Source organism: Artibeus jamaicensis, unplaced genomic scaffold (assembly GCF_021234435.1).
Source record: "Artibeus jamaicensis isolate MK-2021 breed Jamaican fruit bat unplaced genomic scaffold, CSHL_Jam_final contig_944, whole genome shotgun sequence".
Lineage (NCBI taxonomy): Eukaryota > Metazoa > Chordata > Mammalia > Chiroptera > Phyllostomidae > Artibeus > Artibeus jamaicensis.
This window is the reverse complement of record NW_026522020.1, coordinates 2,239,130-2,264,528: the sequence shown is the minus strand read 5'-3', so window position 1 is coordinate 2,264,528 and position 25,399 is coordinate 2,239,130. Positions and strand designations below refer to the sequence as shown.

Below are 25,399 nucleotides of genomic sequence, written 5' to 3'. Positions count from 1 at the left end.
CCAGTGGTCTGGGCAAGGCCTGGGCCCCTGCAGGCCAGCTGGCGCCCAGGCGCCCCCATCGTCAGCAGCAAGGGGCCAGGAGGCCTCTGCAATAACTGGGCCTGGAAAGGCCCACCCCATGTTCTCTAAGTCACCCAACAGCCCAAGCTCCATTGGAGGTGGCTCCAGTTCACCACTGGGCAATAGGAGACAGGAGGGGGGTTCTTACTGCCATCGAGTAAGAACCTGTTGTTCTAAGAGACTCCCCCCCCAGAGACCCGAGGGAGCCTCACCCGCCAAGCGCCGATCTGCCAGGACTGCTCCGACTCCTGGATCCTCTCCTCGAAGTCGTGGAGTACATTCAGCACCGTCTTCACCTGGCCCCGGGCGCACAGGCCGAAGCACAGAATCACACCCTGCAGGGAGGCCCAGTCAGGGGGACGGGGTTGGTGGGGGCAGAGGAGAGGCCCCCAGGCACACACATAAGTGTGCACACACGTGCACATACACCAGCACACCTGTACACAGGCACACACGCAGGCACCCGTACGCACGCAGGCACACACACATGCACACCTCATATCCCCCGAGGGCCCAGAGAGCTCTGGCGGGTCGGGGGGCTGCAGGGCACCTCACCTCCCTGTCGAAGTCCTTGCCGTAGTCCGTCTTGTACAGCAGCTCCAGCAGCAGCAACTCCACCTTGTTGGCCTCCAGGCCTGTGGCCAAGGTGAAGCCCAAGGCCCTGTACAGGAAGCTCTGCAGGGCAGAGGACAAAGGAGGCTTCAGGCTCCGCCCTCTGCCCTCCAGGGGTCTCGGGGCAGGGACCTCCAAACATTTAACATGCAGATATCTTCTCCTGGTGCACGTTCTTTAAAATAAATGTTCAGGGCCAGTTGGACGGTCTGCACAAGGGCGAGCATGAAATCAACACCGGGGGCCACATTTCGCTCCTCTGTGAACTGAACCAGTTTCCACTCCCACCAGCCGATCGTGGAGGACCTCCTGACCACGTTCTGGCACACGGAACACTGTCAGCCAGAACGGGGACGTCCCCTTTCCTGTGTTTCTCTGTTAGTCATGTTGCTCCTCTTGGCATATTCCCATCTCTGTTCTTTGAATTTCTGTGTGCATCCTTTCCCCCACTTTCTGTTCAGTTATTGTCTTACCTGGTTTTTATTTTTAAGAACTTGGTGTGAAAAATAAAAGAACTTGGTGTGTGTCCTTGAAAAAACAACAAACAAACGTATGTTATCTCACTTGCTCCATGAAACTCTAGAAGGTAACTGTGACTTGTATTTGGAGGTGAGAAAGCAGGAAGGAAGCGGAAGGACCAGCGTTCGAAACCCAGCACGGTCTGACTCGCATCCCAATAATCCCGAATCAGAAGACTCAACTGGCAGTTCGTCTGGAGTACCGTTCTCGTCTTTTCGTGACAAGTTTGTTTTGTCACTCAGGAAATTTCCATGGAGGCAAGCGTCTTTCTTTTCCTTGGTTTCTGTTCGTGCACAGGAAGGCCTATTCCACGCCACGGTGATGGAAACACTCATCCGCACATTCTCTCGGCGGCTGCATGGTGATGAGGACCCTCCGCCTTCCGCTGTCTGGGGACAGCAAGCCCTCCCTCGCTGTGCTTCGTTTCCAAGGCCCTCTCAGCTATTCTCCCACATTTGCTTCATTCAGATGAACTTAGAAATAATGTTGTCAAAGTTCATAAACTTGTCAAACTCATCTAAATTATATTGCAGATTAGCTGGACAACAGCGGACACGGTCACAACACCGAGACCCCCTGTTTGCGCACGCGAGCTCGGATCTGCACACGCAAGGCTTCTCTCAGCTCCCCTGCCCTCCTTGTAACTTTGTGTCCTTCGCATTGGTCCCACGTCATGTCACAGAGTTAACATTTACGACCAAATGTATATCGACAATATACCGTACATCACATTGGTCCTTCGAGTAGGATCTGTTTCCACTTCACTGTGTTGTTGTTTTATTTGTATGCAGGAAAATAATGGTTTTGGCGTGTTAATGTTGGAACAAGACCAGCTCCGTCTGCAGGGTGACAGGTCTGGAGGCTGCTGGCACCCGCCTGGCCTCACCTAGAGCGGGCCAGTCCAGCAGCAAAGAGTTCAGGGGGATCCGGATGAAGCTTCTTAAGCTGCCTTGTCCAAATGTTATCTGAGCCCATACAACTCCATTTATTTATTTACCATCCTTAAGCTAGGTGAGTTATTGCAATGTGGTTAAATCGTATGCATTTTCTTTTTTAAAAAATACATTTTATTGATTAGGCTATTACATTTGTCCCATTTTCTCTTTATTCCCCTCTGCCCTGCACACCCCCTCCCACCTGCATTCCCCCATTTAGTTCATGTCCATGGGTCATACATATAAGTTCTTTGGCTTCTACATTTCCTATACTATTCTTAACCTCCCCTGTCTATTTTGTACCTACCATTTATGCTACTTAACTCTCTGTACCTTTTTCCCTTCTCTCCCCTTCATAGTCCCCCACTAATCTTCATTTCTGCGATTCTCTTCCTGTTCTAGTTGTTTGCTTAGTTAGTTAGTTAGTTAGTTAGTTAGTTAGTTTTAGATTTGGTTGTTGATATCTGTGAGTTTGTTGTCATTTTACTATTTATATTTTTATCTTCATTTTCTTAGATAAATCCCTTTAACATTTCATACAATAAGGGCAGGGTGATGATGAAGTCCTTTAATCTAACTTTATTTGTGAAGCACTTTATCTGCCCTTCCATTCTAAATAAAAACTTTGCTGGATAGAGTCATCTTAGATGTAGGTCCTTTCCTTTCCAATACTTCTTTCCAGCCCCTTCTTGCCTGCAAGGTGTCTTTTGAGAAGTCAGCTGAAGGTCTTATGGGAACTTCTTTGTAGGTAACTGTCTCCCTTTCTCTTGCTGCTTTTAAGATTCTCTCCTTATCTTTAATCTTGGCTAATGTAATTATGATGTGCCTTGGTGTGTGCTTCCTTGGGTTCAACTTCTTTGGGACCCTCTGAGCTTCCTGGACTTCCTGGAAGTATATTTTCTTTGATAGATTGGGGAAGTTCTCCTTCATTATGCTTTCAAATAAGTTTTCAATTTCTTGCTCTTCCTCTTCTCCTTCTGGCACCCCTAGGATTCAGATGCTGGAACGTTTAAAGATGTCCTGGAGGTTCCTAAGCTTCTCCTCATTCTTTTCAATTCTTGTTTCTTCATTCTGTTCTGGTTGAATGTTTATTTCTTCCTTTTGGTTCAAACCATTGATCTGAGTCCCAGTTTCCTTCCCTTCACTGTTGGTTCCCTGTACATTTTCCTTTATTTCACTTTTCATAGCCTTCATTTTTTCTTCTAATTTATGGCCATATTCAACCAATTTTGTGAGCATCCTGATCACCAGAGTTTTGAACTGTGCATCTGATAGGTTGGCAATCTCTTCATCACTTTGTTGTATTTTTTTCTGGAGCTTTGATCTGTTCTTTCATTTGGGCCATTTCCCTTTTTTGTCTCAGAGTGCCTGTTACATAGTAAGAAGCAGACCTTAGGTGTTCACCAAGGCGGGGCGACCCGCATCACTGCGTTGTGATGCTGTCTGTGGAGAGGGGTCTGAGAGGGAACAATGGTGCTTGCTCCGCTCTCTGCCGGATTTCCGTCACTTCCCCTGCTTCCCACAATCAAAGGGGGCCCTTCTGGTGCTGATTCCAGGGTGGGCAGGCTTGTGGACCTTCTAGGACCCTGTGGGTCTCTCCAACAAACTTCCCTGTGAGGATGGGAGTTTCTCCCGCTGCTGCACCCCCACAGGTGTTTTCAGTCAGAGGTTTTGAGGCTTTATTTCCCAGAGCTGTAGCCCTGGGTTGTGCAGTCTGTCTTGCTCCCCAGGTGTTCCTCCCAGTTTATCTGCACTCGAACATGGGAGCATCCACCCCACCAGCCACGCAGCCTTGCGAGTCCTCTCCAGCTGCCCATCTCCGCCCCTCCTACCGGTCTGGGTGGGTGTTTCTTCTTCAACTCCTTGGTTATCAGGCTTCCAAACCGTTTGATTTTTCTGACAGTTCTGGTTTCTTTTGTTTTTAAATTTCTTATTGTCCTTCTTTTGGTTGTGTGAAGAGGCACAGTGTGTCCACCTATGCCTCCATCTTGGCCGGAAGTGTGTATGCATTTTCTTGTCACATACTGGATGCAACTGTCTATCAAATGGCATCTGGCCTTAAACTGACATCTGATTAGACCTTATATCTGCAGATCTACGGCATTTGGCCACAGAACATATCTGTAAGGTACACTTTACCAATTGTTATTTGACATACTCACCTGTAAGGGTACATATCCGAACAAACACAGTTTTCGGTTGACACCTATCAAAACCTTTTAAAAAACATCTTTATGGAGACGTAATTCACATTCCATAAAATTAACCCATTTCGAATTTACAAATTCAATGGTATCTTCACAGACCAGTAGGCGTAACCACCATCACAGTCCATGTCTGGAATTCTCTGTCCCCCAGAAGGAAACCCGTACCTATCGGCAGTCACCCTTCATTCCCCAGCCTCTGGCAACCACTAACCTACTTTTTGTCTCTATGGAGATGCCGGTCATGGACACTTCACATAAGTGAAGTCAGATGGTTTGTGGCCTCGTGTACCTTTTGCACCTGGCTTCTTTCATTCGGCAGGTTTTCAAGGATCATTCTTTTTGTTCCGTGTGTCAGTACATCAGCCCTTTCATGGCTCAGTAGCATTTTGCTGTGTGAGTAAAGCAGCCTCATTCCTCATTCCCTTAAGAATTCACCCACTGACTGGCATTCTGGTTGTTCCCACTTTTTGGCTTTAAGAATGATGCTTCTATGGACATTTATGTACAGTATTTTGCGGGGGCGTATCATCCTCTTTCCCCTGGGAATTGCTAAGTTGTATGTTAACTCTGTATTGAACATTTCAAGGAAGCACCAAACTACTGTGCAAAGCCATGGCACCATTTCATATTCACACCAGCAACATACCAGGGTTCCAATGTCCCCGCACCTGCCAACTCTTGTTATTATCTCATTTACTGTAGCCATCCTTGTGTGTATGGGGTGGCATCTCTCTGGGGTTTTGACCTGCATTTCCCTGATGGTGACGATCCTGAGCACTTACTTGCCATTTGTGCATCTTTTTTAAAGAAATGTCTATTTGGATCCTTTGCTCGTTTTTAACTGGCTCATTTGTCATTTCATTATTGAGTTATAAGAGTTCTTTATGCATTTTGGATACAAGCATCCTCTCAGGAACTTGATTTGCAAATATTTTCTATTGTTCTATGGAGTATCTTCTCACTTCCTCGATGGCACTATTTTCAGCAGAAGAAGGTATGGTTTTGACTGTGTCCCGTTTGTTTATTTTTTCTTTCATCACTTGTGCTTTTAGTGTCACTGCTAAGATGGCTGTGCCCAAGCCACGGTCACAAAGATTCACAGCTATGTTTTCTTCTGAGTTTTGCAGCTTTAGCTTTTGTATGCATGTCTGTGGTCTGCCTCGAGCTCATCTCTGTGCATGCGGTGAGCAGGCAGACCAGCTTCACCCTTTCACAGGGGCAGATGCCGTTGTCCCAGCTCCATTTGTTGAAAAAGCTGTCTGTTCCCTGTGGAGCCATCTTGGCACCTTTGTCAAAAATCAGCTGACAGTGACCATGAGGCTTCTTCCTGGACTCTCAGTTCTGCTGCTCAGTCTTTACGTCTAACCCTCACGCCAGTGCCACTCGTCTTGTTCCCTGCGCCTGCGGTTGTGTGTGAGAGATTCCAAAGTGTGAGTCCTCCGACTCTCTCTTTTTTAAACCATAATTATGCTGACTATTCTGGTCCCCTTGCATTTCCACGTAAATTTTAAGTTCAGCTAATCAATCGCTGAAAAAAAGAAGTCTGGGTGGAATTGTGACAGAGGCCCTGTTGAATCTATAGATAAATTCTGGGGGTGTCATCATCGTTAACTGCACTGTCTTCCAGTCCGTGAGCACAGGATGCTTCCCACTGATTGCAGCCTCCTCTGACTCCTCTCAACAGTGTTTATAGTTTTGGAAAGGCTTTCCCGTGGTGAAACACACACATGCGGTGGTAGGCCAGGACCCGGACGGATCGGGCGCAGGGAACTATGGCCAGCGGACTGCGGGGGTCGGGGCGGGTAAGGACCACTGGGAGCCCAGCTCCAACCCCAGCCTGCCCCCTACAACCAGGAGGCCTGTGCTTCAGTGTCATCCTCACCTTTCCCCGTTTACGGAAACCTGTCCAGACATTTCAGCCCGTGCCTGTGGGACTCGGCTCGGAGACAACTTCAGGTGGAAGGGGAGGTGAGAGGGATGGGAAGCTGGTGGACTGGAGGACAGAGCCCCAGCTCCAATGCAACAGGTGCTTAAAGGTAAGCAAAACAAAAACTACTCCCCACCCCTGGCCTAGACCACCCCTCCCCGCTGGAGCCTGCAGGGCACAGCTGCTCTCTCACACACAGTGCAGCCTCTCCCCCGGGGCCCCTCCGCACCTGCCGTGGGGACCAACCTTCTCCAGGGAGGGGCTGTCAAAGCTCTCGATCTGGTTGTTCAGCTCTTTGCCCAGGCGCAGGCTCCAGTTGGAGCCCCGAGTCTTCTTGAGGGAGTGTCTCAGAAACTGGGGAGGCAGAAAACGTCTGCAGTGGTGCTTCTGGAGGGCTGGGTGACACTGAGCAGTGACCCACCTGCCTCAGCCTCTGGACCCATCACCGACCCACAGACCCTGGGCCCAGTGGGAACGTCCTGTGGGCCTGTGGGTCTGGGCAACAGCCCCGGCTTGGGCTGCTGGGAATGTGTAACCGCTGTGCTGATTTCCTGAGCACTTGCTGTCCCAGAATAGAAGGCCCCGTGTGCTCCCCTGCTGGGAGACACCGAAGTGGGTGTGCTTGGGCCTCCCGAATCCTCTAACAGAAGGAGAACATGTCCTGCCAGGGCTCCTAAGCTCCCCACTGCCAGTTGCACCAGGTGCCCTCCACCCCTCCCACCCCCTCCTCCCCACCCCCGGCCCAGCAGGCAGGGTCACCTCTCTACCTGAATCAGCTTGTCCTCCCAGGTCTTCTGATTCCAGGTGAACTTAGTATGTTCTGCAGAAAGAAGGGTCACCTGTGCCACTGTCTTCAGCGGCTCCCCTCTGGGCCACTTCCTTAGCTGGCCTGCAAAGCCTTCCATGGGTCGGCCTGCCACCTGCTGCATTTCCTCCCCATCCTCCCCAGGACCAAACCCAGAGGTACCAGCCCACCCGAGCCTCAGCTTCTGGTGCTCAAGCACCACGAGTAGTAGTGCCCCAGCCTGCACGTGGAGAGGGCGGTCGGCTGGGGGTGGGCCCCCCAAGCCCCTCACCTTCCAGGTACTTGACCAGCAGTGGGATCTCCAGCTCCCACATGTCAGCCATGGAGGGCGCAATGCTGTGGCTCAGGGTCCTCAGAAGGTTGAGCATGGCTATCCCCCTGCCCTCCCCTTCGTAGGGGGACGACATCAGCACCTGGGGGGACCACCTGCAGTGGGGCTCCACCTGCTCCAGGCAGCCCCGGGCACTGCCATCCGGCAGGGAAGCCAGGGACGAGAGCGCGTGGCCTCCCCACCCCAGACCTCCACGGAGCGTGGGGGCATCCAGAGCCCACACCTCCCGGGGCACACAGGCCATTGTCCTGGGGATGCTTCCAGGCTGCTCAAGGCCTGAGCAGGGGAACCTGTGGGCAGATCCGAGCCCGCGATCCCTGACACGAGAGGGACACCGGGGACCAGGAAGGCTCTGCTGTGCCAAGCATCCAGCTCCTGCCTCCCACTGGGGGCTCCGGGAATTAGGGGCTCAAGGGAGAGGCACCACAGGACACAGCCTCGGCCACACCGAGCACCACCCAGGTGAGCCACTCACCAGGAGACGGGCCAGCAGCCTCTGCGGCACAGGCAGGTCCACTAAGGAAGGAGGAGATGCGACCGTCGCTGGAGTGCTCGGCCCAAACCAGGATGTGCCCTCCCCTGGTGTCCCCAAGGGGGGCTTTGGCATGGAAGGCGCTCCCCCAACGCCATCCCATTGTCCCCGGGGTGGTGAATGTGTTGGCACGGTGGGGACAGAGTGTCTATAAAGACCATCATTTCAATGGGCTGATCCTGGAAGAGCCCGGAACCACACCAGGGGCGGGGGCTGGGAAGATGGCACTTGTAGGAGGAGCCCCTCTGTGGAGGACCCCAGGCCCTCCCACAAGAGCATTACGAGAGTGCCGTCTCTTCTGCGAGCCAAGCTGTGGCTTCCCCTGAGCCAGCAGGGGTCAGACGCCCGCCCCCTCTGCCCCCAGCTGCTGGCTTTGGAGGCAGTGAGGCTGGAAGAAGCACTTGGACCAGGGGGTGGGGGAGGGCCAGGCCTACTGAGAAGCAGCAAGGGTCCAGGGCCCCCCCCTCCGGAGAGGACACGGCCAGTCCCCCAGTTGGGGGTGGGGGCATGAGGAAGACCTCAGGGGGTGGCCTCGCTGGCTGCTCAGAGCAGGCCCCACCTTTTGCTGTCCCTGTGTCCTACAGGGTGACCAGAGTCACCTCCTCTATCAGCCATGCCCATCAGCAGAGCCCCAGGCCCTGAGATCAGCCCCCAGGGACTGCAGTGTCACCTTGCACAGAGGGGCCCTGTCACTTTGTGGAGAGTTTGATGTCAGCGGTGCTCAGTCACGGGACCGCAATGAGGCAGTTTATCCAGGACGAAGACGGGAGTCGGGAGTCAGCATTCCCCCGGCTCACACCAGGGCAAGGCCGAGCCAGGACGTCCATGGGGCGGGGTGGGGACTGGGATGCGGGGCTGTGGGGACCGGAGGAGGGAGCTGCCGCAGGAGTCTGTCCGATGAACAAAGGGCAGGCCCTCAGCCTGGTGGTCGGGGCTCCAGCAGACTTCCTGGAGGAGGGGGCGTGTTTGGGGACACGGAGCGGCCCACCTGCCGGACCCCCCAGCTGGCTCAGGGGTGCTGCCCACCGTGCCTGCTCCCGCCAGCCGCTCTGGACTCTGCGTCCGCGGTGTGGAACTGGCGCTCCGCCAGGTTCGTGAGGCTGATGCAGATGGGGGTCAAGACCTCCACGTTATCCGTCTCCATGACGTAGCACAGGAGCCTCACCCAGAACTCCTGGGGCGGGGGGAGGGGGCCGGGGTTAGCCGGGGCGTCCCACGGCTCCCCCACAGTGAGGGCCTCACCTCAGTTTTCCAGAACTGCACTCCCTCCCACGGCAGCCTCCACCCCAGCTGGCTCTGCCGTCAACCCAGGTCATTGTCAGGGCCACCTGAGTGGCGCTATTCCCACCCCCGATATGGCGGAGGGAGTAAGCCAGTCCTGGGAGCCCAACTCCTGCCCCTGCTGACCTCCCACCAACCCCCCCCCTTCCACCGGCGCTGGCCCTCCGACCCCAGTCCTGCAGAGGTGCACCCCGGGTAGATTCAGCCTCACTGGCCAACTGTGATGGGCAGGGCTGTGTGTCCTTGTGCCTAGGCAAGGGTACCCAGGGATGCAACCAAACCCTAATCCAGCTGCGGATGGAAGGTTTTTGTAGATGCGATAAAAAGAGATTGCCCTCAATAACGGGGGCGGACCTCATCCCATCAGTTAAGGGGCCTTGAGCACAAAAACCTGAGGTCTCCTTGAGCAAGACGACATCCTGCTGCCAGGCAGCAGCATTCGCTCCTACCCGGGGGTCCAGCCTGACCGCTCTACGAATTTCAGACGTTCCAGCCCCCGCGACTGCGGAAACCAAGGCCTTGGAATGAGTAGCGTGTGTGTGTGTGTCCATGTCCCGCTGGTTCTGCTTCTCTGGGGAACGCTGACTGATACACGTTCTTGTGTCTCTAGCCCTCCAGCGTCGCCTGCCATCTCCCTTCTCCATGGATGACCGTCAATCGCCCCAGCTAATCATAGTGCCCCTCAGCCTCACCCCATGCCCCGGGGAGTTTGTGGTGAGCGTCCTGTGCTACCAACGGCCCAGTGCGGTCACGTGAGCTGTAGTTCTAGCTGCCAGGACAAGACTCCGGAGGGTACCCTGGTGAGCTGGAAACAGGGTTTTACTCCTAGCTGCCCTGTTCGCCACCTGCAAAGCCTGGAGCCAGTTATGGCCTCTCTGGTCCTCAACTTCCCCACCTACAAAAGGAGGGTGATACTGAGTGACCCTGGCTCATTGGTTCGTGGGGATAATGGAACGAAAGTCTGGTTGTCACACACCCAGCGGAGCACCTGCTCTGTGCTGGGCCGGGGTTTAACGAGTCACTGAGATCGTTATCCTTCTCTTTGTGTCTCTCACTGAGAGAAGCCACCCTGCACAGGGCATCTAGCCCGTGGCTTCAGTGGATGGACAGTGACGCCCTCCATGATCTGCCCTGGGAAGTTTCTCTTGTCACGTTGCTACGTCACAGTATCTTGCAATTAAAAGTTGACATGTCTGTTTCCCCTTAAGCCTGCGAACTCCTTGGGGTCATACTGAGAGCTTTTGGTGTACGGCCTCATGTCTTTCACACAGTAGGAACTTACCAAATGTTTGTGGAATTCAACCACTAAAATCACCTCTACACACACCCACACACACACCCTAGACTGAAGGGGGTTTAAGGTAACAAACACATTTTAGGCAATAAGTCAACTGATATGCGTTGAGGCCTACTGCGTGCCAGGCACTGCCCCAGCACCTGGGGGCTCTAAGTTCCCGTCAAGCACCCAGCTCTGGAAATGGATCTTGAAGAACTAGAGCTCATGCAAGTGGAAGATCAAGGCTCCCAGGCATCCCAGGCAGCGGGAACAGGAGAAGCAAAGTGGCAGAACTCTGGGCGTGCACCAGTCCTCCGAGCCTGAGCCGTGCCGACGTGAGCCATCGGCGCCAGCGCACCAGCCCAGTGGGCAGGTGGCGGGGGTGGGCCGGGGCTCACTCACATGGGTCATCCCACTGACCACGGAGGTGATGATCTTCACGGTGTCCATGGTGACTTTGTGCACCATCTTTTCCTCCAGGTCCCTCTGGTGGAGGCTGTCCCGGCGATTCGTCTGGAATGCAAAACCAAGAGGTCCCTTACCAGGGGCTGGCAAGGGGCTTGCTGTGGCCTTGGACGTGGTCTCCTCGACCCCACAGGGCTTGGTGCCCCAGTACTGAGTCTTGGGGTGCTCAGAGCTGTGACTGTCTCTCTGTTTTCCAGACTCCTGCCTGTGTGGCTGCACCCACCTTTACCTGCAGTTTTCCTGCGTTCGTGTGTCATGGACGAACACGCCTGCAGGGTCATGCTCAGGCACATTCTGTCTTCAACCCTTCGGGAACCACTTCCAAAGCCTGGCTGCTCCCTGGTCAGCGTGCCAGGGCCACTCACCAGTTTGTAGGTGGACAGGGTCAGCTGCATGGACACGAACTTCAGGCCCCAGCCTTTGATCCTGTCCTGGAAGCCGGACATGGCCAGCTGGCTCATGATTCGGAGAATGGCCATCCTCACCTGAGAGCACAAGGCAGTGCGGACACGCTGGGCGTTGGGTGGGCTCCAGGGTGGAAGGCTCGGCCTCTAACACCCAATCCCGGGACACAAGACAGAATTAGGGGAGCTCTGGGCTGCACAGGACCTCGGGGGCCTCCTGGCCACCGCCCACTCTGTCCACTGCCCCTGCCTCATCCAGAGGGTCCCGCTCTGGAACACGCCCACCCAGGAGCCTCATCTGGACAAACCAGAGACAGGGAGGATGCCCCCTGTTACATAGATGGTGCCATCTTCAGGGGACCGCCTGAATCATACTCCCGGCTCCCTGGGGTGTCCGTGGGGCAGCACAGAATAAGCCTGCCCTCCCTTCCCTCTCCAGCCTCCAGGTGTTGCAGACAGCTTTACCTGGATCTCCAACCCAAACTCTCCCATCCTGGACTCCCTGCAACCCGCTGCCTGGGGACAGGCAACAGCCTCAGGACCCCAGACCAGAACCGAAGCTGCCCTCCGCGGTGACCAAGCCTGCGGCAGCTCTCCTATTTGAAGGGTGGAGGGCGAGTCCCTCAGGTGCTTTTCACACATGCAGTAATGACCCTACAGCACCTCTCAGCAGCCTCAAGGGTCTGGCCAGAGCTGCCCGCCCTTGTCCAGGGTGCCTCACTGACGCACCGGGGACAGCCAGACTGGGATGGGCCCCCTCCCCATCTGTGCCTCTCAGAGGAGACCGCTGAGCGCCGCCCGCTGTGGGCCTCAGCCCTGTTACCTTGGGGCGGGTGTCAGAGATGGAGCTCTTGACCACCCGGATGGCCAGGCAGATGGTCCTGATGTTCATTCTGGGCTCTGAAAGAGGAAAACCAGCCTGGAGGGCCAGCAGCCTCCGCCACAGCAGGGGCCCACCTGCCTGGCCAGGCCTGCCCAGCCCTTCCACAGAGAGCCAGGCGGCAGGTGGCTCATCCACGTCACAGCCTCCTGAGCCTCCTCCACCAGGAGCCGAAGGGCACCTCCCTCAGAAGCCTCTGACGCTCAGCCCGGTGCACCTGGCCCAGCCCCGGGGCCATATGTGTGTGCCTCACTCCCTTGGCCTCTGCTTGGCGTGTGTCTCTTTCTAAACTAGTTGGACTCTCCTTAAAGCAGGGTCTCCACCTAAAAGTCTTTTAGTCCCGGAGCTGGGCAGGCAGTGCTGGGCAGTGGGCACGAGAGGCTGCAAAGCGCAGTTGTGGAGAGACTGGGTTCCAGGCCTGGGCTGCCTGGGTCCCAGTCCTGGCTCTGGGACGCCCCCGCTGTGTTACTTCAGGTGAATCACTTGGTCCCTCTGTGCCTCAGCTCCCTTACCTGGAAAATGGAGGTGGTGGTCGCACCTCCCTCACAGAGCCGCTGGGCAGGGAGGAGCCACCACAGCCCGCCCGGGCACACGGGACGTGCTGCTTTGTGTTTTGAAACTGATGACAACACCCCCAGTTAAAGCAGGAGGGGAGTGAAGGGAGGTGAGAACGCACCCCCGAGATAAGGTTCTGGAGAGATGGTGTGTGGGCAGAGTTGGGGTTGAGGGCTGAGGGCAGGTGGCACTGGAAGTGAATGCTGGTGGAGGAAGGGCAGGGAAGGGAGGCAGGTAACCGGGCCCTGCGGGGGGCGTTGCTTTTCTGTCTGATGGTAAAAACAGCGTGCGTTCATTGCAAAACTAAAATTAAAAATAACCACTGAACCGCTGTGTCCTTCTAAACCCGTTTATGCATAAATAAATACATTTCTTTCAAATAACCGAGGTTTTGCAATATATGCTGCTTCATACCGTATTGCTAACTTAATGTATAAACAGCAGCTTCCCCACGGAAAAGAGTAGACTGACTACACCCTCAATGGTCGTGTAACACTCCATTAGATGGATATACTCTCATTTTCCCCACAAATTCTCTATAGAAAAAAATTTGGTTTGTTTCTGCTGCTTTGCTTTCATGCGCCATGTGCTAATGAACATTGTCCTCCAATTACCTTTGGGCAATTTTCTCATTCAGACAACTGACAAGAAAGGGGGGAGAAGCTACAGAAAATAAGTAGCATAGACGGTAGATGGAAAATAGATGGGGGGCAAGAATAGTATGGGAAATATAGAATCTAAAGAACTTGAGATACATGGTCATAAACTAAAGGGGGGAATCATGGGGGCGGGGTGGAGGGGAATGAAGGGGGGAATAGAACAACTGTAATGGCATAATCGATAAAGTTTTTTTAAAAACCATAAAAAAAAACAAGTTGCAGTGCTGAGCCCAGGTTCCGGTCCCTACCCAACTGAGCATGCAAACTTATGCATGAATTTACAGCCCCGTTGATGGAGTATAAGACGCTGGTGTCTTGTTACTCCAGATGGGGGATTAGCAGAGTGTGCCCCGTAGCCTAATGCAGCCCCAAGACTGTTTTTGTAAATAAAGTTTTACTGGGGCACGACCACACTGGGCAGCCTCTGACTGCTTCTCTCTGCAGTGGCGGAGGTGAGTAATTGTTCCAAAGACCACGTGGCAGAGCTGAAAAGATTGTCACTATCACCATTCACAGAGAAATGGCTAGGCCAGCTCTAGTCACATCATCTCTGCCCACTGGGTGGGTGGAAAGAGTCTTCTTGATGCTGAAAGTCGCATTTCTTGAAGAGAGGGCTCTACAGCTGCCCAATTTGCAAAAGGCTCAGGAACGCTCAGTTGAAAGCATGTACCTGCAGGGCTGCATGCCGCCAACAGGTGGCGCCTTGTCCAGAGGTGAGGTCCTGAGCTAGCACAGTATTTCCCTTTTGTTTTCAAGGTCAGAGTTTGGGCTGAAGGATTTAGAATCAGGGGCTGAGACCAAGGTTGGTCATTGCGTCAGTGAGGCTACAGGGCTCTCCCCACGCGCTATAATGAGGCTTTCTATTCACCTCTGATTTAGCTTTGGGGTTAGAACAGGGATTAAGGTGAATGGTCTGACATCCAGACTCAGGCGGAAGCTGGGACTCTGGGTTTAAGGCCATGCTTAGAGGTGGGAAGGTGGGTCACAGAGCTGGCTGGGCTCTGGGGTAGAAAATGTAAAGCAGATGCATGTGCTGGCTCCTTAGTCCACCCAGCGGGGCCTACAAAACTGGAAATGATGGAAGGTCCAGGCTTGGGGGAGACCCACCTCCCTGGCCCCGCCCACCTTCCAGCCCCTGCTCACCATTTGCACCCACCACTGCCCTGATCAGGGTCAGGGTCCCCACGCGGATGGCCTCCTTGCTCGTCTCCATTTGGCTGAGGAAGAACTTCATCAGCTCCTTCGGATAGGAGCGAGCTGCAGGGGAAGGGCCGTCCGCATCACTCCGGGCCAGGGCCAGAGTCGGGGTGTAGGGGAGGCACCCCAGGCCGTGCTGGAGCCTCACCGAGGGCTATGAAGCAGTGCTCGATCTCCCCCACATTCTGGCCGACGTACTGCTGCTGGGCAGGGGCCCTGACGCACACCTGAGGAGGGGGCGAGACAGCGGGAGGTGAGGCCACAGAGAGCAGAGAACCAGGGGCCCGGAACAAGGTGAGGCTCCGCCATCACCGCCCCTTTGCCCCAGCCAGCTGCCTGCCGCAGCCCACGTCCTGCAGGTCGGCCCGGAGAAGGCCCTGCCCATTGAGCTGTGAGCCTCACCTGGATGTGCAGTTCGGTGAAAATGGTGTGTAGCTGCATTTGGGGGACAGGGGTCCTCGTGGCAACCGACACTTCCAGGATCTGCCTCAAGACCTGCAACGAACGGGCAGGCGACATTCTACCAACTCAGGGGTCACACTGGACACCCTGGCCGCTCAGCACGGTGGCCAAGGCAGCCTCTTGGGCCACTGCCACAAACTGGCTGAACTGACCCTGCATTTCAGCCAGGCCCCAGGGCCATTTCCGTGCTCAGTGAGGCTGGGAGCCCTGCGCTGGGACACCGGGCGTGAAGTTCAAGGCCATCTTCACCTTTTTCTCCCAGTCACCTGGAGGTAAATCCTGTTCTTTTACCCGAACTCCCATTTCCGCCTCTTGCTTTTGCAGCTAAGGAACTTGCCTCGTCCGTAGACGGGCAGCCACTTTACAATCTGTGTCAGCCGGCCTGGGTCACACCTCCACTGGCACGGGTCCAAAGCTGCCATGGGTGGAAGGGTGTGCCCCAGAATTCATGTCCACCTGGACCCTCAGAATGTGACCTGATCTGGAAATAGGGACTTTGCAGAAGGAATTAGCTAAGGACCTGGAGGTGAGATGGGTCCCATAGATAGATAGCATCGGCCTCAAGTCCAGTGACTGGCGTCCTTAGAAGTGGAGTTGAGGGCAGAGAGAGGCACAGAGAAGGGTCCACAGGGGAGGTGCGGCCGCAGGCCAAGCAATGCTGGGGGCCCCAGGAGCGGAGGGGGCAGGAGGGACGTGCCCCGGAGCCTGCAGAGGGAGGCAGCCTTGCCGACGCCCTGATTCAGGACTTCTGGTCTCCGGAACTGGGAGAGAATTCTGCTGTTTTCAGCCACCTGCCTTGTGCAGCCCCAAAAAACTGATACCCATCACAGCCTCATGTGACCTCCAAGACCCTTTGGGATTCTGTCCCCCCGCTGGAATGGAAGCATTTATTTCCAGAAAACCCTAAAAGTAGCAGGCTCCACAGCCCCTCGTAGGGCACGCATGTTGGGTCTGCTGCCAGATGTCAAACACTCTGACACCCCCCTGCCCCCCGCCCGGATGGTACACCCCGCACCAGTGCTCTGGGGGACCGCCCACGCCGCACCCACCTGTGTGATGAAGAGGGCCTCTAGGTTGCCCTGGTACTCCGCCAGCAGCAGGGGGACATAGTCGTAGACCTGCTCCCGCAGGTCGTCGTTGGGCAGGAGGAGGCTCAGCATGGGCTTCAGGGCCTTGATGACCCCCAGCTTCACCTGCCACGGGAGCGGCTCTCAGCCCTCCTCCGCCCAGGACCCCCAGCAGGGCCCAGGGACCGCAGCCCCGTCCGCAGAATCAAGGACGCGTGACGAGGGGACCTTGGAAGCAGAGTTCCTTGGACAGGTCCGTCCCCTCTCTGTGTCTCCCTTTCCTCCTTTGTAAAACAGTCCCACAGCACAGAGTCAGCGTGGAAACCGCTCCCAGGGGCAAAATGCCCGGACGGCACCCACAAGCCCCAAACTCAACCCTCGTCTAGAAGCCCGAGGGGCCTCCCGAGGCCCCGGCACCCGCGTCCCACCTTCCAGCTCCCAGCTCTGCCATGGGTCAGGCCCTCGTCCCTCAGGGGTTCCGGGAATGAGGCCGGACCCACAGGCTGCGGAGCCATTACCTGGGGGGACGGCAGGCCCATCCGAGAAGGGCGCATCTCACCTCTGGGTTGTGGCTCCTGAGCCACACGGTCACGAAGTAGCGGTACATCGGGAACAGCTTGACGGCAAACTGCTCCTCGGTCATCACCGGGTACACACTGTCCTCCAAGTGCTTCAGGTAGAACTGCACCGTCTCGCAGAAGGTCTCCATGGCTGTTTAGGGGCACAGAGGGGCAGGAAGCGGGACACAGTGCCCGAGACCACCTTCTCCAAGAGGGAGTATTCACACACCTCCGGGCCAGCGGGCTGCTGAGGTGGCCCGAGACAGCCCAGAACAGTCCCCTGAGCGTCCCTGCCCTTCGCCCTTCCCCCCCCTCACGGCTCCCTAACTTTCATCCCTGAGACCTGTGTGTGAAAGGCTCCCCCAGGGCGGCGGCGAGCACTCAGTTGTGCCCAGGCCCCAGCCATTGAGACTGACCTGCTGGGGTCAAGGGTGGGGCCTGGAAATACCTCTTACCCATCCTGGAACCCCAGCGCAGAGGAAAGCAAACCCAGTTTGCCCTTTTTTTTTTGGTCCCCAAACAGGGATTTGGGGACCAAGACAACATTATGTAATCAGACCCTGGGGCAAGAAGAAGAGGCGGAAACGGCATCCAAGACCTGCTGTGTCGGGCCCTGGTCCCCTGCCCTGGGACTCCCACCAGCCTTCTCTGGTCTTCTCCCGAAAGGCTTGGCTGCAGAACAAGCTAAACTGACCGCAGGGACAGCTCCTCCCCCTGAGCCACCTGCCGCCTCCACCTCACAGGCCACACCAAGTAGCAGCTCCAGCAAACCTTTGGGAACAAATGGACGACCCGCCTCTGGCTCAGCAGCCCTTCCACCTGCACCTTACCCCACGGCCCCCTCCACACCTTCACCGGGCCACACCTGAGGCCCCGTGGGGCACGTACCACTACAGATCACCTGGCGCATCTTGGCTTCATTGACAAGTCTGAGCATCGTGAAAATTGTGGCCAGGGTGATGCCCATGTAGGGCATGAACTCGAACACTGCGGGTGGAGGAGAGGTTGCCAGGAGGGCGTCAGCAGAGAGAAGGCAGAGATGACGACCCCAAGCCCTCACCTCCAGTCCCTGCCCCCCAATCCCACACAGTCCCTCAGGGCCAAGTCGAGGAGCACCTTCGTGACCCCGAGGCCCCAGAGGAAAGTCAGAACCCCGTGAGGGGCCATCTCGAAGCTTGTGGAGGGAAAGGACGCCGGGAGGGAGAGGGGGAGAAGGACAGAAGGAAAGGAGACAGCCCCGTGGGAGAGGGGAAGAGGCAGGACAGGGAAGACAGGAGACTGGGCTCTCAGAACACGTCCACCCCCGGGAACGATGTCTGGCTCCTCGGGGTGTCACAAGTGTCCTTGAGTAAATGAAGAAACAGGGGCTCAGTGAGTGAGGAAGAGAGGCGGAAAGAAGACGGGGCGGAGAGAGAAAGGATGCCGAGATGGGAACAGAGTAGCGGTGACAGGCCTGCTCTTGGAGCCCGTGGTGCTGGGAGCCACCTCCGCAACACGCCCTCTTTGGTTTTTCCTTCCTGGCTGGGCCCCTGCCTCCCGCCCATGCTCCAGTCCCTCCGTGGTCCGGTTCTCTGGCCTTGCCCTCCCTCGCCTCTGAGCCTCTCACAGCAAGTGGCCCGCCCCATCCCCCTGCAGCCCACCCGGACCCCAGCCCCCGCAGACCAACAGAACTCTTCCCTGCCAAGCGGCCTTCTCCAACCTCATCCTCCCGGTCCCCTCCGCAAGAAGGGACACGACCGGCTTCTGGGCCCTTTCTGAATCACTGCCCCCCTCGTAGGCCCCAGGACACCTCACTGTCCTCACCTCCCACCCTGTTCTTACAACCTCCCCCTCCCCCACCAAGTCTTCTCAGGGTCGGGGCTTCTCCCTTCTCTTTTCTCTCCACTCTCATGCCCTGGAGGTCAGTGGCTTTGAACTCCACCTACACCCGAGGTTCCCAGGCGGGAAGGCCAAGCCCAGACCTGCCCTCTGCACCCGACATCCACACAGCAGCCCCCCGCATGGCCTCCCCACCTGGGCACCTCACAGGAGTGGGAACTCGGTGCACACAAACGAGGCTCCTTCCGGGCTCCCCAGTCGTCTCTCCCTGTTTCCCGTCCCAGGACACGACCACCCATGCACGCTGTTGCTCAAGCCTGACCCGTGGGAGTCTCTCACTTCCTCTTCACCTCCCACGCACAACTCGGCACAGTCCCACCTGCCAAGCCCCATCCTTACCACTGTCCCTCACCAAACGCGCTCCAGCCCGAGCCACCATCTCTGTACCTCCACATATCCTGCCCCGCGTGCCTCCACACAGCAGCCGCGGGTCTCCAGGCAGCTGCAGCCTAAAACCCCCTGGAGCTCTCGTGTGCCCTCCAACACAGCCCAGGCCCTGTGACCACCGGCCAGCCGGACTGCCCAGCCTCGCCTTGCACCACCTCCCCCCACTGTCTAACTCCGGCCACGGCGACCCCTCAACTCTTCAGAGGGGCCGAGCTTCGTCCTGCCACAGGGCCTTTGCACAGGATGTTCCCGCCCATCCCATTCTCCGCACACAGGGCGTCTTCTCATCCTTGAGGCCACAGCCGAATATCACTACCTCAGTCAGGACCCGGACCCGACGGAGATGGGGTCCTCTCCCCCATCCTGATTTCAAGCAGCCACTGGGCTGACCTCTTCATCTCATACGGTGACCACTTATTTTCCTCTTTTTAAGTTTTATTTATTTATTTTAGAGAGTGGGGAGGGAAGGATAAAGAGGGAGAGAAATATCGATGTGCCAGAGAAGCATCAACTGGCTCCTCTCACGCACACCCCCACTGGGGACCTGGCCTGCAACCCAGGCATGTGTCCTGACCGGGAATCGATCCGGTGACCTTTGGTTCACAGGCTGATGCCCAATCCACAGAGCCACTCCAGCCAGGTGTTTTTGTTTGCTTGTTTACGGTCCTTTATGAAGGCAGGGCATGCCCATCTCATTCACTGCTGTGGCCCAGCACCCACCACAAGGCCACAGGGAGCTCAGTGCCTGCTGGGAGCATGACAGGAAAGAGCGAGAGAGAAAGGAAGTAAAACCGGGAAGGGAGATGAGAAGACAGAGAGGGAGCTGAGCCTGGGAGGGAGAGAGGGGAGGGATCTGGAGGAGGGGGAGTAACGGGGAGGGACTGAAGTGTGAGGCCCAGACATGGAGGGAAGATCTTCACAGCGGAGAGAGACCCCTGGAGATGAAAAGAAGGGACGCCAGAGAAGGATGAGAAGAGGGCGAGATGGAAGGGGTGGGGGTCGGAGACAAGGACAGACCCGGAAAGAGATGGAGACCAGGAGGGGGCCCCGGTCCAGCCTGAAGGGGGCGCCCTGCGGCGGAGGGACCTACCGTTGCCGTTGGCCAGCTTGGCCAGGGTGATGATGACAAACTCATCCGCGAGGTCCAGGGGCCTGAGGTGGTGCTGCATCTCATACATGACCATGCTGAAGTGGTTTCGGGACAGAGCCACCAGGGTGTCACTGGCCACCTCTGCCCGCAAGTATCCCTCCATCTGAGGGGGCAGAGAAGCATCATGTGACGCCATCACCCTCTGGGCCCTCACAAAGACCCTCCTGCCCCAGGGCCCCTCCAGCCTCCGTGGGCCCCTGGGCCTCAGCCTATTCTTGTGAGGTGACTGGACAAGGGCCTTGGGCAACGAGGGCCCTGCCTCCTACCAGCCCAGCCCCTGGGTTGGTTGGGGACAGGGCACGGATGGAGCCCGGAGTCCCACTACCTCCAGGATCTCCCTCATCTCCTTGGAGGCGATGGCCACCAGCCTCTGGACACACCGCTCCTCCAGCTCCCCCTCCTGCTGGATGACCTCCTGGAGGATGCTGTAAATGTTGACCTTCCGCCGGGTGGAGATCTGGGAAACAAGTATGGCGGGCGGGAGGGTCCTGGGCCCGGCGGTGGGGCCGGGACAGAGCCAGCCCTGGCCGAGTGCACGGTCCACCGTCTTCTCCTTTCACCGGTCTTCCCTGTGCCCCCTGCTGGGGACATGCCCCACACTGTCCAACTGCCCCAGCCTCAGACCCAAGCTCCTCCATCTCTACCACCTCCCCTCCTGTTATCCTCCCATTGGCTCCTCTCTCTGGCCCTGTTGGGGTGGCCTGCAAATCTCTTTTCTCTCCTTGTTTTCAGTCCAGCAAACATAGCAAGGCGGGTGTCAGAAGGTCAGCAGGCAAGGTCTGCCACGAAGTTGGCACCCGCCCAATTGTGAGTCCTGGGAGGGGCGTTTGCCCCGCCCTTCGGTGGAGTAAGGGAGTACTGGGGACCAGGGAGTGTTCCTCTGACACTATTTGGATTCCCAGATAGCACTTATCAGTATTATAAACAAGAGCACTGCACAAAGGAACAGCCCCACCTGGACCACACCCACAGAGTCCTGATTCAAAGGGACTCAGCCACTCCTAAGGAAGGAGGGCTGACTCTGTACACGAGCCACTGCCTGCAAAGCACTCTGAGAAGAAGTCTTCCTCCCCTTGGCAGTAAGAAGGTCACTTTCCATGAGTCCAGACACCTTGCCAAATTTGGGGACCTCAAAAAGAGAGAAATTTTTCTAGGATACATGTATGTGTCCCAGAGAAATCTGGTACAGAGTGTCCTGGCCTTGTTTTGCTAGTGTCGGTATTGCGAGTCCCAGAGGGTTGTAGAAGCCAACCAGAGACCCCTCACAGAGGCCCCTGGGCCAAAGAGAGTCCTGGGGCCTTTGGAGGCTAGTGATTGTCAACCATTTCTTTTTTCTATTACTCCCTAAGGACCCTTCTTGGACATTTTTTCCCTAATCGTCCACCATGAAACCTTAACACCACAAACATTTTATGTCCCTCTTTATGGGCTATACGTGTGTCTGTGCTTTATACGTAAAAAACTAAGGTTTTCTTTGTGGCGCCTCCACATCCAAGAACTGGTTTTACCTGCTTTGGGGCGGTATCGCTGCCTCCCCCACCCCCATAACTCAAGGCGGTCTATGTGCTCAATTAGCAAGCACTCCTGCTGCACCCACGTAAGCGGCCAAATTGTAATAGAACCAGCCTTTTCTGGGATCGAGACCAGTCCCTGGAGAATATTTATGGTCACAAGAGAAACACCGGCCAAGGCTGGGGAGCTGGTGTCAAACAGGTGCTGGGTGGCCGTCCAGAAGGGGCGCGTGGAGCTGCTGGTCTGTGCAGGGGGTTCTGGGGCCTGTGGGCGTGGGCACCTCTATCCTGGGGTGGTCTAGGCGACCGCATGGCCCCATGGGGATGGAAGCTAAGTTGTAGAAAACTGATGACAGTAGCCCTGGCTGGGTAGCTCAGTTGGTTAGAGCGTCATCCCGATATGCCAAGGTCTCGGGTTCGATCCTCAGTCAGGGCACATGCAAGAATCAACGAATGACTGCGGCAATAAGTGGAACAATGAATCAGTGTTTCTCTTTCTCTCAAATTAAATAAATAAATGGAAAAGAAAACAACGTTTCTTCCATCGCAATGAAAACAATTCCTGCTGTGACAATGCAATTGAATTTTATCTGGCAAAGAATGTAAATCTCTATAACTAGAATTCTTATTTTAACAGATTTTAACATCTTCCTGGTTCCTTCACTAACTAGCAAACAACTAAACTCTTTGACCCGTGTTAATTTTAAAAATATGCCTACTTGTGAGTTTTTTGTTTACACTACCAATTACTGATTATGGCCTGAGTATTCATCATGTTTTGTTTTGTTTTTTAATTTTGTCTATTTCTGAGGCCTTGACATCCTGGGGTCTTGCTGACCCTGCAGAGACTGTCACTCGCAGGCTGGCCGGTTCCTGCAGAGAGTGAACAACCCACTCGGGAGCACAGGTCTCAGATGCCAACCAACTGATTCAGGGCCCACGCCCCAGGCACCGGACGCAGGCTCCAGGCCATTGCCCACCTGTCCTGACCGCCCAGGACCAGGCGCCAGCCAGCCTGGGGCAGCCGTCAGCCAGGGCCCATGGAACTCACTCACACCAGCCGACCCCGAGCCCGCTCCCTGGCCTCGCCCAATCCGCTCCCACGGAAGCCACAACGGCAACCGTTGGCCATGCGATCCCCTCACTGCTGCGGCCGGCGTGGCATAGCCTCCCCTGGCCCCGTGGGATCAGTGCCCGAAGCACCATCTCCCTGAGGGCATTTGCCTCCTGAGGTGTTGGCCTCGCCACACCTGAATGGCACTAAAACCTGCATTTTAAAAGACGGGGACGAGAGCCCCCCACCTGTGCTCCTGGACCCTGGCACCCCTCCTCCAGGGCTGGCACACACTGTTCTATAAAATAAAACTTTCTGTAAAGAACCCCATTGCCACCCACTCCCAAAGGCCACAGGACAGTCCACACTCCAGAAGCCCTCCCAGTGTGGCCTCCAGACCAGCAGCCACAGGGGGGGGGCGGGCCCGGCCATCCGGGTTTTCACAAGGCCATTCTGATGCTCTGATCTGGTCTGAACCCCGCCCCACGAAGCCCTGTCGTCCTGGGCCCACTGCGATCTCCCATTACACTTCCCATCGTCCCTTCAGCATCCTGTCCTCCAGCCTCCTGCCCCACCCACCAGCCTCCCCACTGGCCCAGCGTCCCTGCGCCCTGGGTTGGCTGAGTCTTGGCTCCCCTACACCCGCCGGCTTTGTCTTGCTGCAGAACGATGGCTCCCCAACCCACTGTGTCTCAATGCAGAGGAGTCTTGAAAATTGTCAAAGCCCCAGGCCACACTGGGTCCTCAAGGAGCGAGAGCCTCACAGTCCTGCCCATGTCCTGCACCCAGCAGCACCCAGCCCTGCACCCTCGAGGGCCGGCGTCCGTGCGTGGAGCAGTGGGTGGATATAAGCAGCCGCCGGCCCCGGCCTCAGGGGCGCGGCCGAGGGGAGGCGGCCCTACCTGCGGCACCTGCAGGCAGCGGATGAGGGAGCTCATCACCACGCAGGGCTGGCTGGCGGCCTTCTCCGCGATGATCGCCGAGGCCAGCGCCTTCCGCAGGCTAGGACCCACCCCAGAAGCGTCCGCCGTGGCTGACTCGCTGTCCATGATGTCAAGCAGGTTTGTGACTTGTTGGAAAGTCCCTGAGACAGAGATGGTCCAGGAGATGCTCCCAGTGCCCAGGCCTCCCCGACTCCTGCCCAGCCTCAGCTCCGCCTCTGGGGGGATCGGGCGGGGACCTTCCTGTCCCCAGTGCAGGTGGAGAAACTGAGACCGCAGCCGCAACCTGCCCTCCTGGGAACAAGAGGGGTCAGGAATGCAAGGGTGCAGGTGACTCCCTCACCACCGTCGTCTGGTTGCAGAGGGTCCAGCCCCTCTGTTTCCTCAGACGGGCGCTCATTCGAGTCTGTTGCTGATTCTGCCATCTCTTCCTCTGGCTCTTTTGACATAAACGAGATTTGCAAGATACATGCTGTGTGGACACAGTCTCAGACGGCCTCCAGTGGGGCTCACCCTGCACCACCCCCTCCCCTTGAGGGCGGGCAGAACCCATGGCTTATCTGTTTTTAACCGATAAGAATATGGCAAAGGTGCCCTAGCCAATGTGGCTCAGTGGACTGAGCGCAGGCCTTTGAACCGAAAGGTTGCTGGTTCGATTCCCAGTCAGCGCACAGGCCTGGGTTGTGGGCCAGATTCCCCAGTGGGGGGCGTGCTAGAGGCAACCAATTGATGTATCTCTCACGCATGGATGTTTCTCTCCCTATCTTTCTCTCTCCCTTCCCCTGTTTCCAAAAATACATAAATAAAATCTTTTTTTAAAAAAAGAATATGGCAAAAGTGATGGGAAGCCCCACCCCTGGTCAGATGATGTCGTATCAGACTCCGTCCTAACAGACTGGACAGAGGTTCCCCCTCTGGCCTTGAAAGGGAACCTCCGTGACGTGGCAGCTGGGGGAGGAGGCCTCGTGTCAGGGAACTGAGGGCCCCACTCCTCCAGCCACGAGGACCTGGATTTTTCCACGGCCACGTGAGCTCGGGAGGGGACGGAGCTCCAGAAGGAAGGTGGCCATCTGACCACCTGGACTGCAGCCTTGGGCCCCGAGCAGAGGGCCCTGCAGAGTCGTCCCCAGGTTCTCACCCACAGAAACCATCAGATAATAAATGCCGCCCAGCTTACCGTCGCTTGTCACTCGGCAGTAAAGAAATCTTCCCCTTGGTTGAGTGGGCCCTCCCCCCTCTTTTCTAGATGCTGAAAATGAAGGATTAATTAGAAACCACCTTGGCCAGTCTCATAGTCCTTGACAGGGGCCCCCACTATGTTAGCAGCTTCTTAAGGGTCGACTAAGCCCAACGCACACGTCAGGGTGGAAGGCGAGGCTCCCGCATCCTCTCTCCTCCTGCTCCCAAGCTCCCTGGTCTCCGACCCCCGCCCAGAGCCTCTCCCCATCCCGGCCCTTTCCTCCCGCGAGTCCTGGAAAGAGCTGCTCTGGGACCCACGCGCTGACCGTTTCTCTGAGTTCTCTCCCGGACGGAACCAAAGTGCAGCGCAAGAAGCAGCCCTGCCGTCGGCCAAAGACACATCAAGGGTGAAGCGGACCACGGCAGGCCAGCTGTCCAAACAAGAGGCAGCTGGGCTCCTCGGTGGGCGTGCAGACGGGGGCCGGCTCCCCTGGCAGGGCGGGGGCTTCCTTAGAACCATCCGTTGGGTTCCGGGCCCTTGGAACGTCGAGCTCCAACTGCCTCC

The 25,399-nt window shown here is 56.5% G+C and overlaps 1 protein-coding gene across 1 annotated transcript in view; it reads right to left on the bottom strand.

Annotated features, from left to right (window-relative positions):
- The window catches only part of MROH2A (maestro heat like repeat family member 2A), a 40,441-nt gene extending 16,361 nt beyond the window's left edge, over positions 1–24,080 (bottom strand). Inside the window, exons 1-20 of the mRNA XM_037161284.2 lie at positions 23,999–24,080; positions 23,617–23,798; positions 20,475–20,606; positions 20,090–20,252; positions 17,623–17,721; positions 16,734–16,885; positions 16,157–16,300; positions 15,048–15,140; positions 14,794–14,872; positions 14,592–14,705; positions 12,178–12,254; positions 11,316–11,435; positions 10,888–10,998; positions 8,955–9,102; positions 7,872–7,912; positions 7,337–7,478; positions 7,028–7,080; positions 6,507–6,614; positions 616–735; positions 273–395 (exon numbers count right to left, since the gene is read on the bottom strand). Of these exons, the coding sequence (XP_037017179.2) occupies positions 273–395; positions 616–735; positions 6,507–6,614; positions 7,028–7,080; positions 7,337–7,478; positions 7,872–7,912; positions 8,955–9,102; positions 10,888–10,998; positions 11,316–11,435; positions 12,178–12,254; positions 14,592–14,705; positions 14,794–14,872; positions 15,048–15,140; positions 16,157–16,300; positions 16,734–16,885; positions 17,623–17,721; positions 20,090–20,252; positions 20,475–20,606; positions 23,617–23,798; positions 23,999–24,080 (2,283 nt within the window). The remainder of the gene's footprint in view (positions 1–272; positions 396–615; positions 736–6,506; positions 6,615–7,027; positions 7,081–7,336; positions 7,479–7,871; positions 7,913–8,954; positions 9,103–10,887; positions 10,999–11,315; positions 11,436–12,177; positions 12,255–14,591; positions 14,706–14,793; positions 14,873–15,047; positions 15,141–16,156; positions 16,301–16,733; positions 16,886–17,622; positions 17,722–20,089; positions 20,253–20,474; positions 20,607–23,616; positions 23,799–23,998) is intronic.
- Between the last annotated feature and the right edge of the window lie 1,319 nt (positions 24,081–25,399).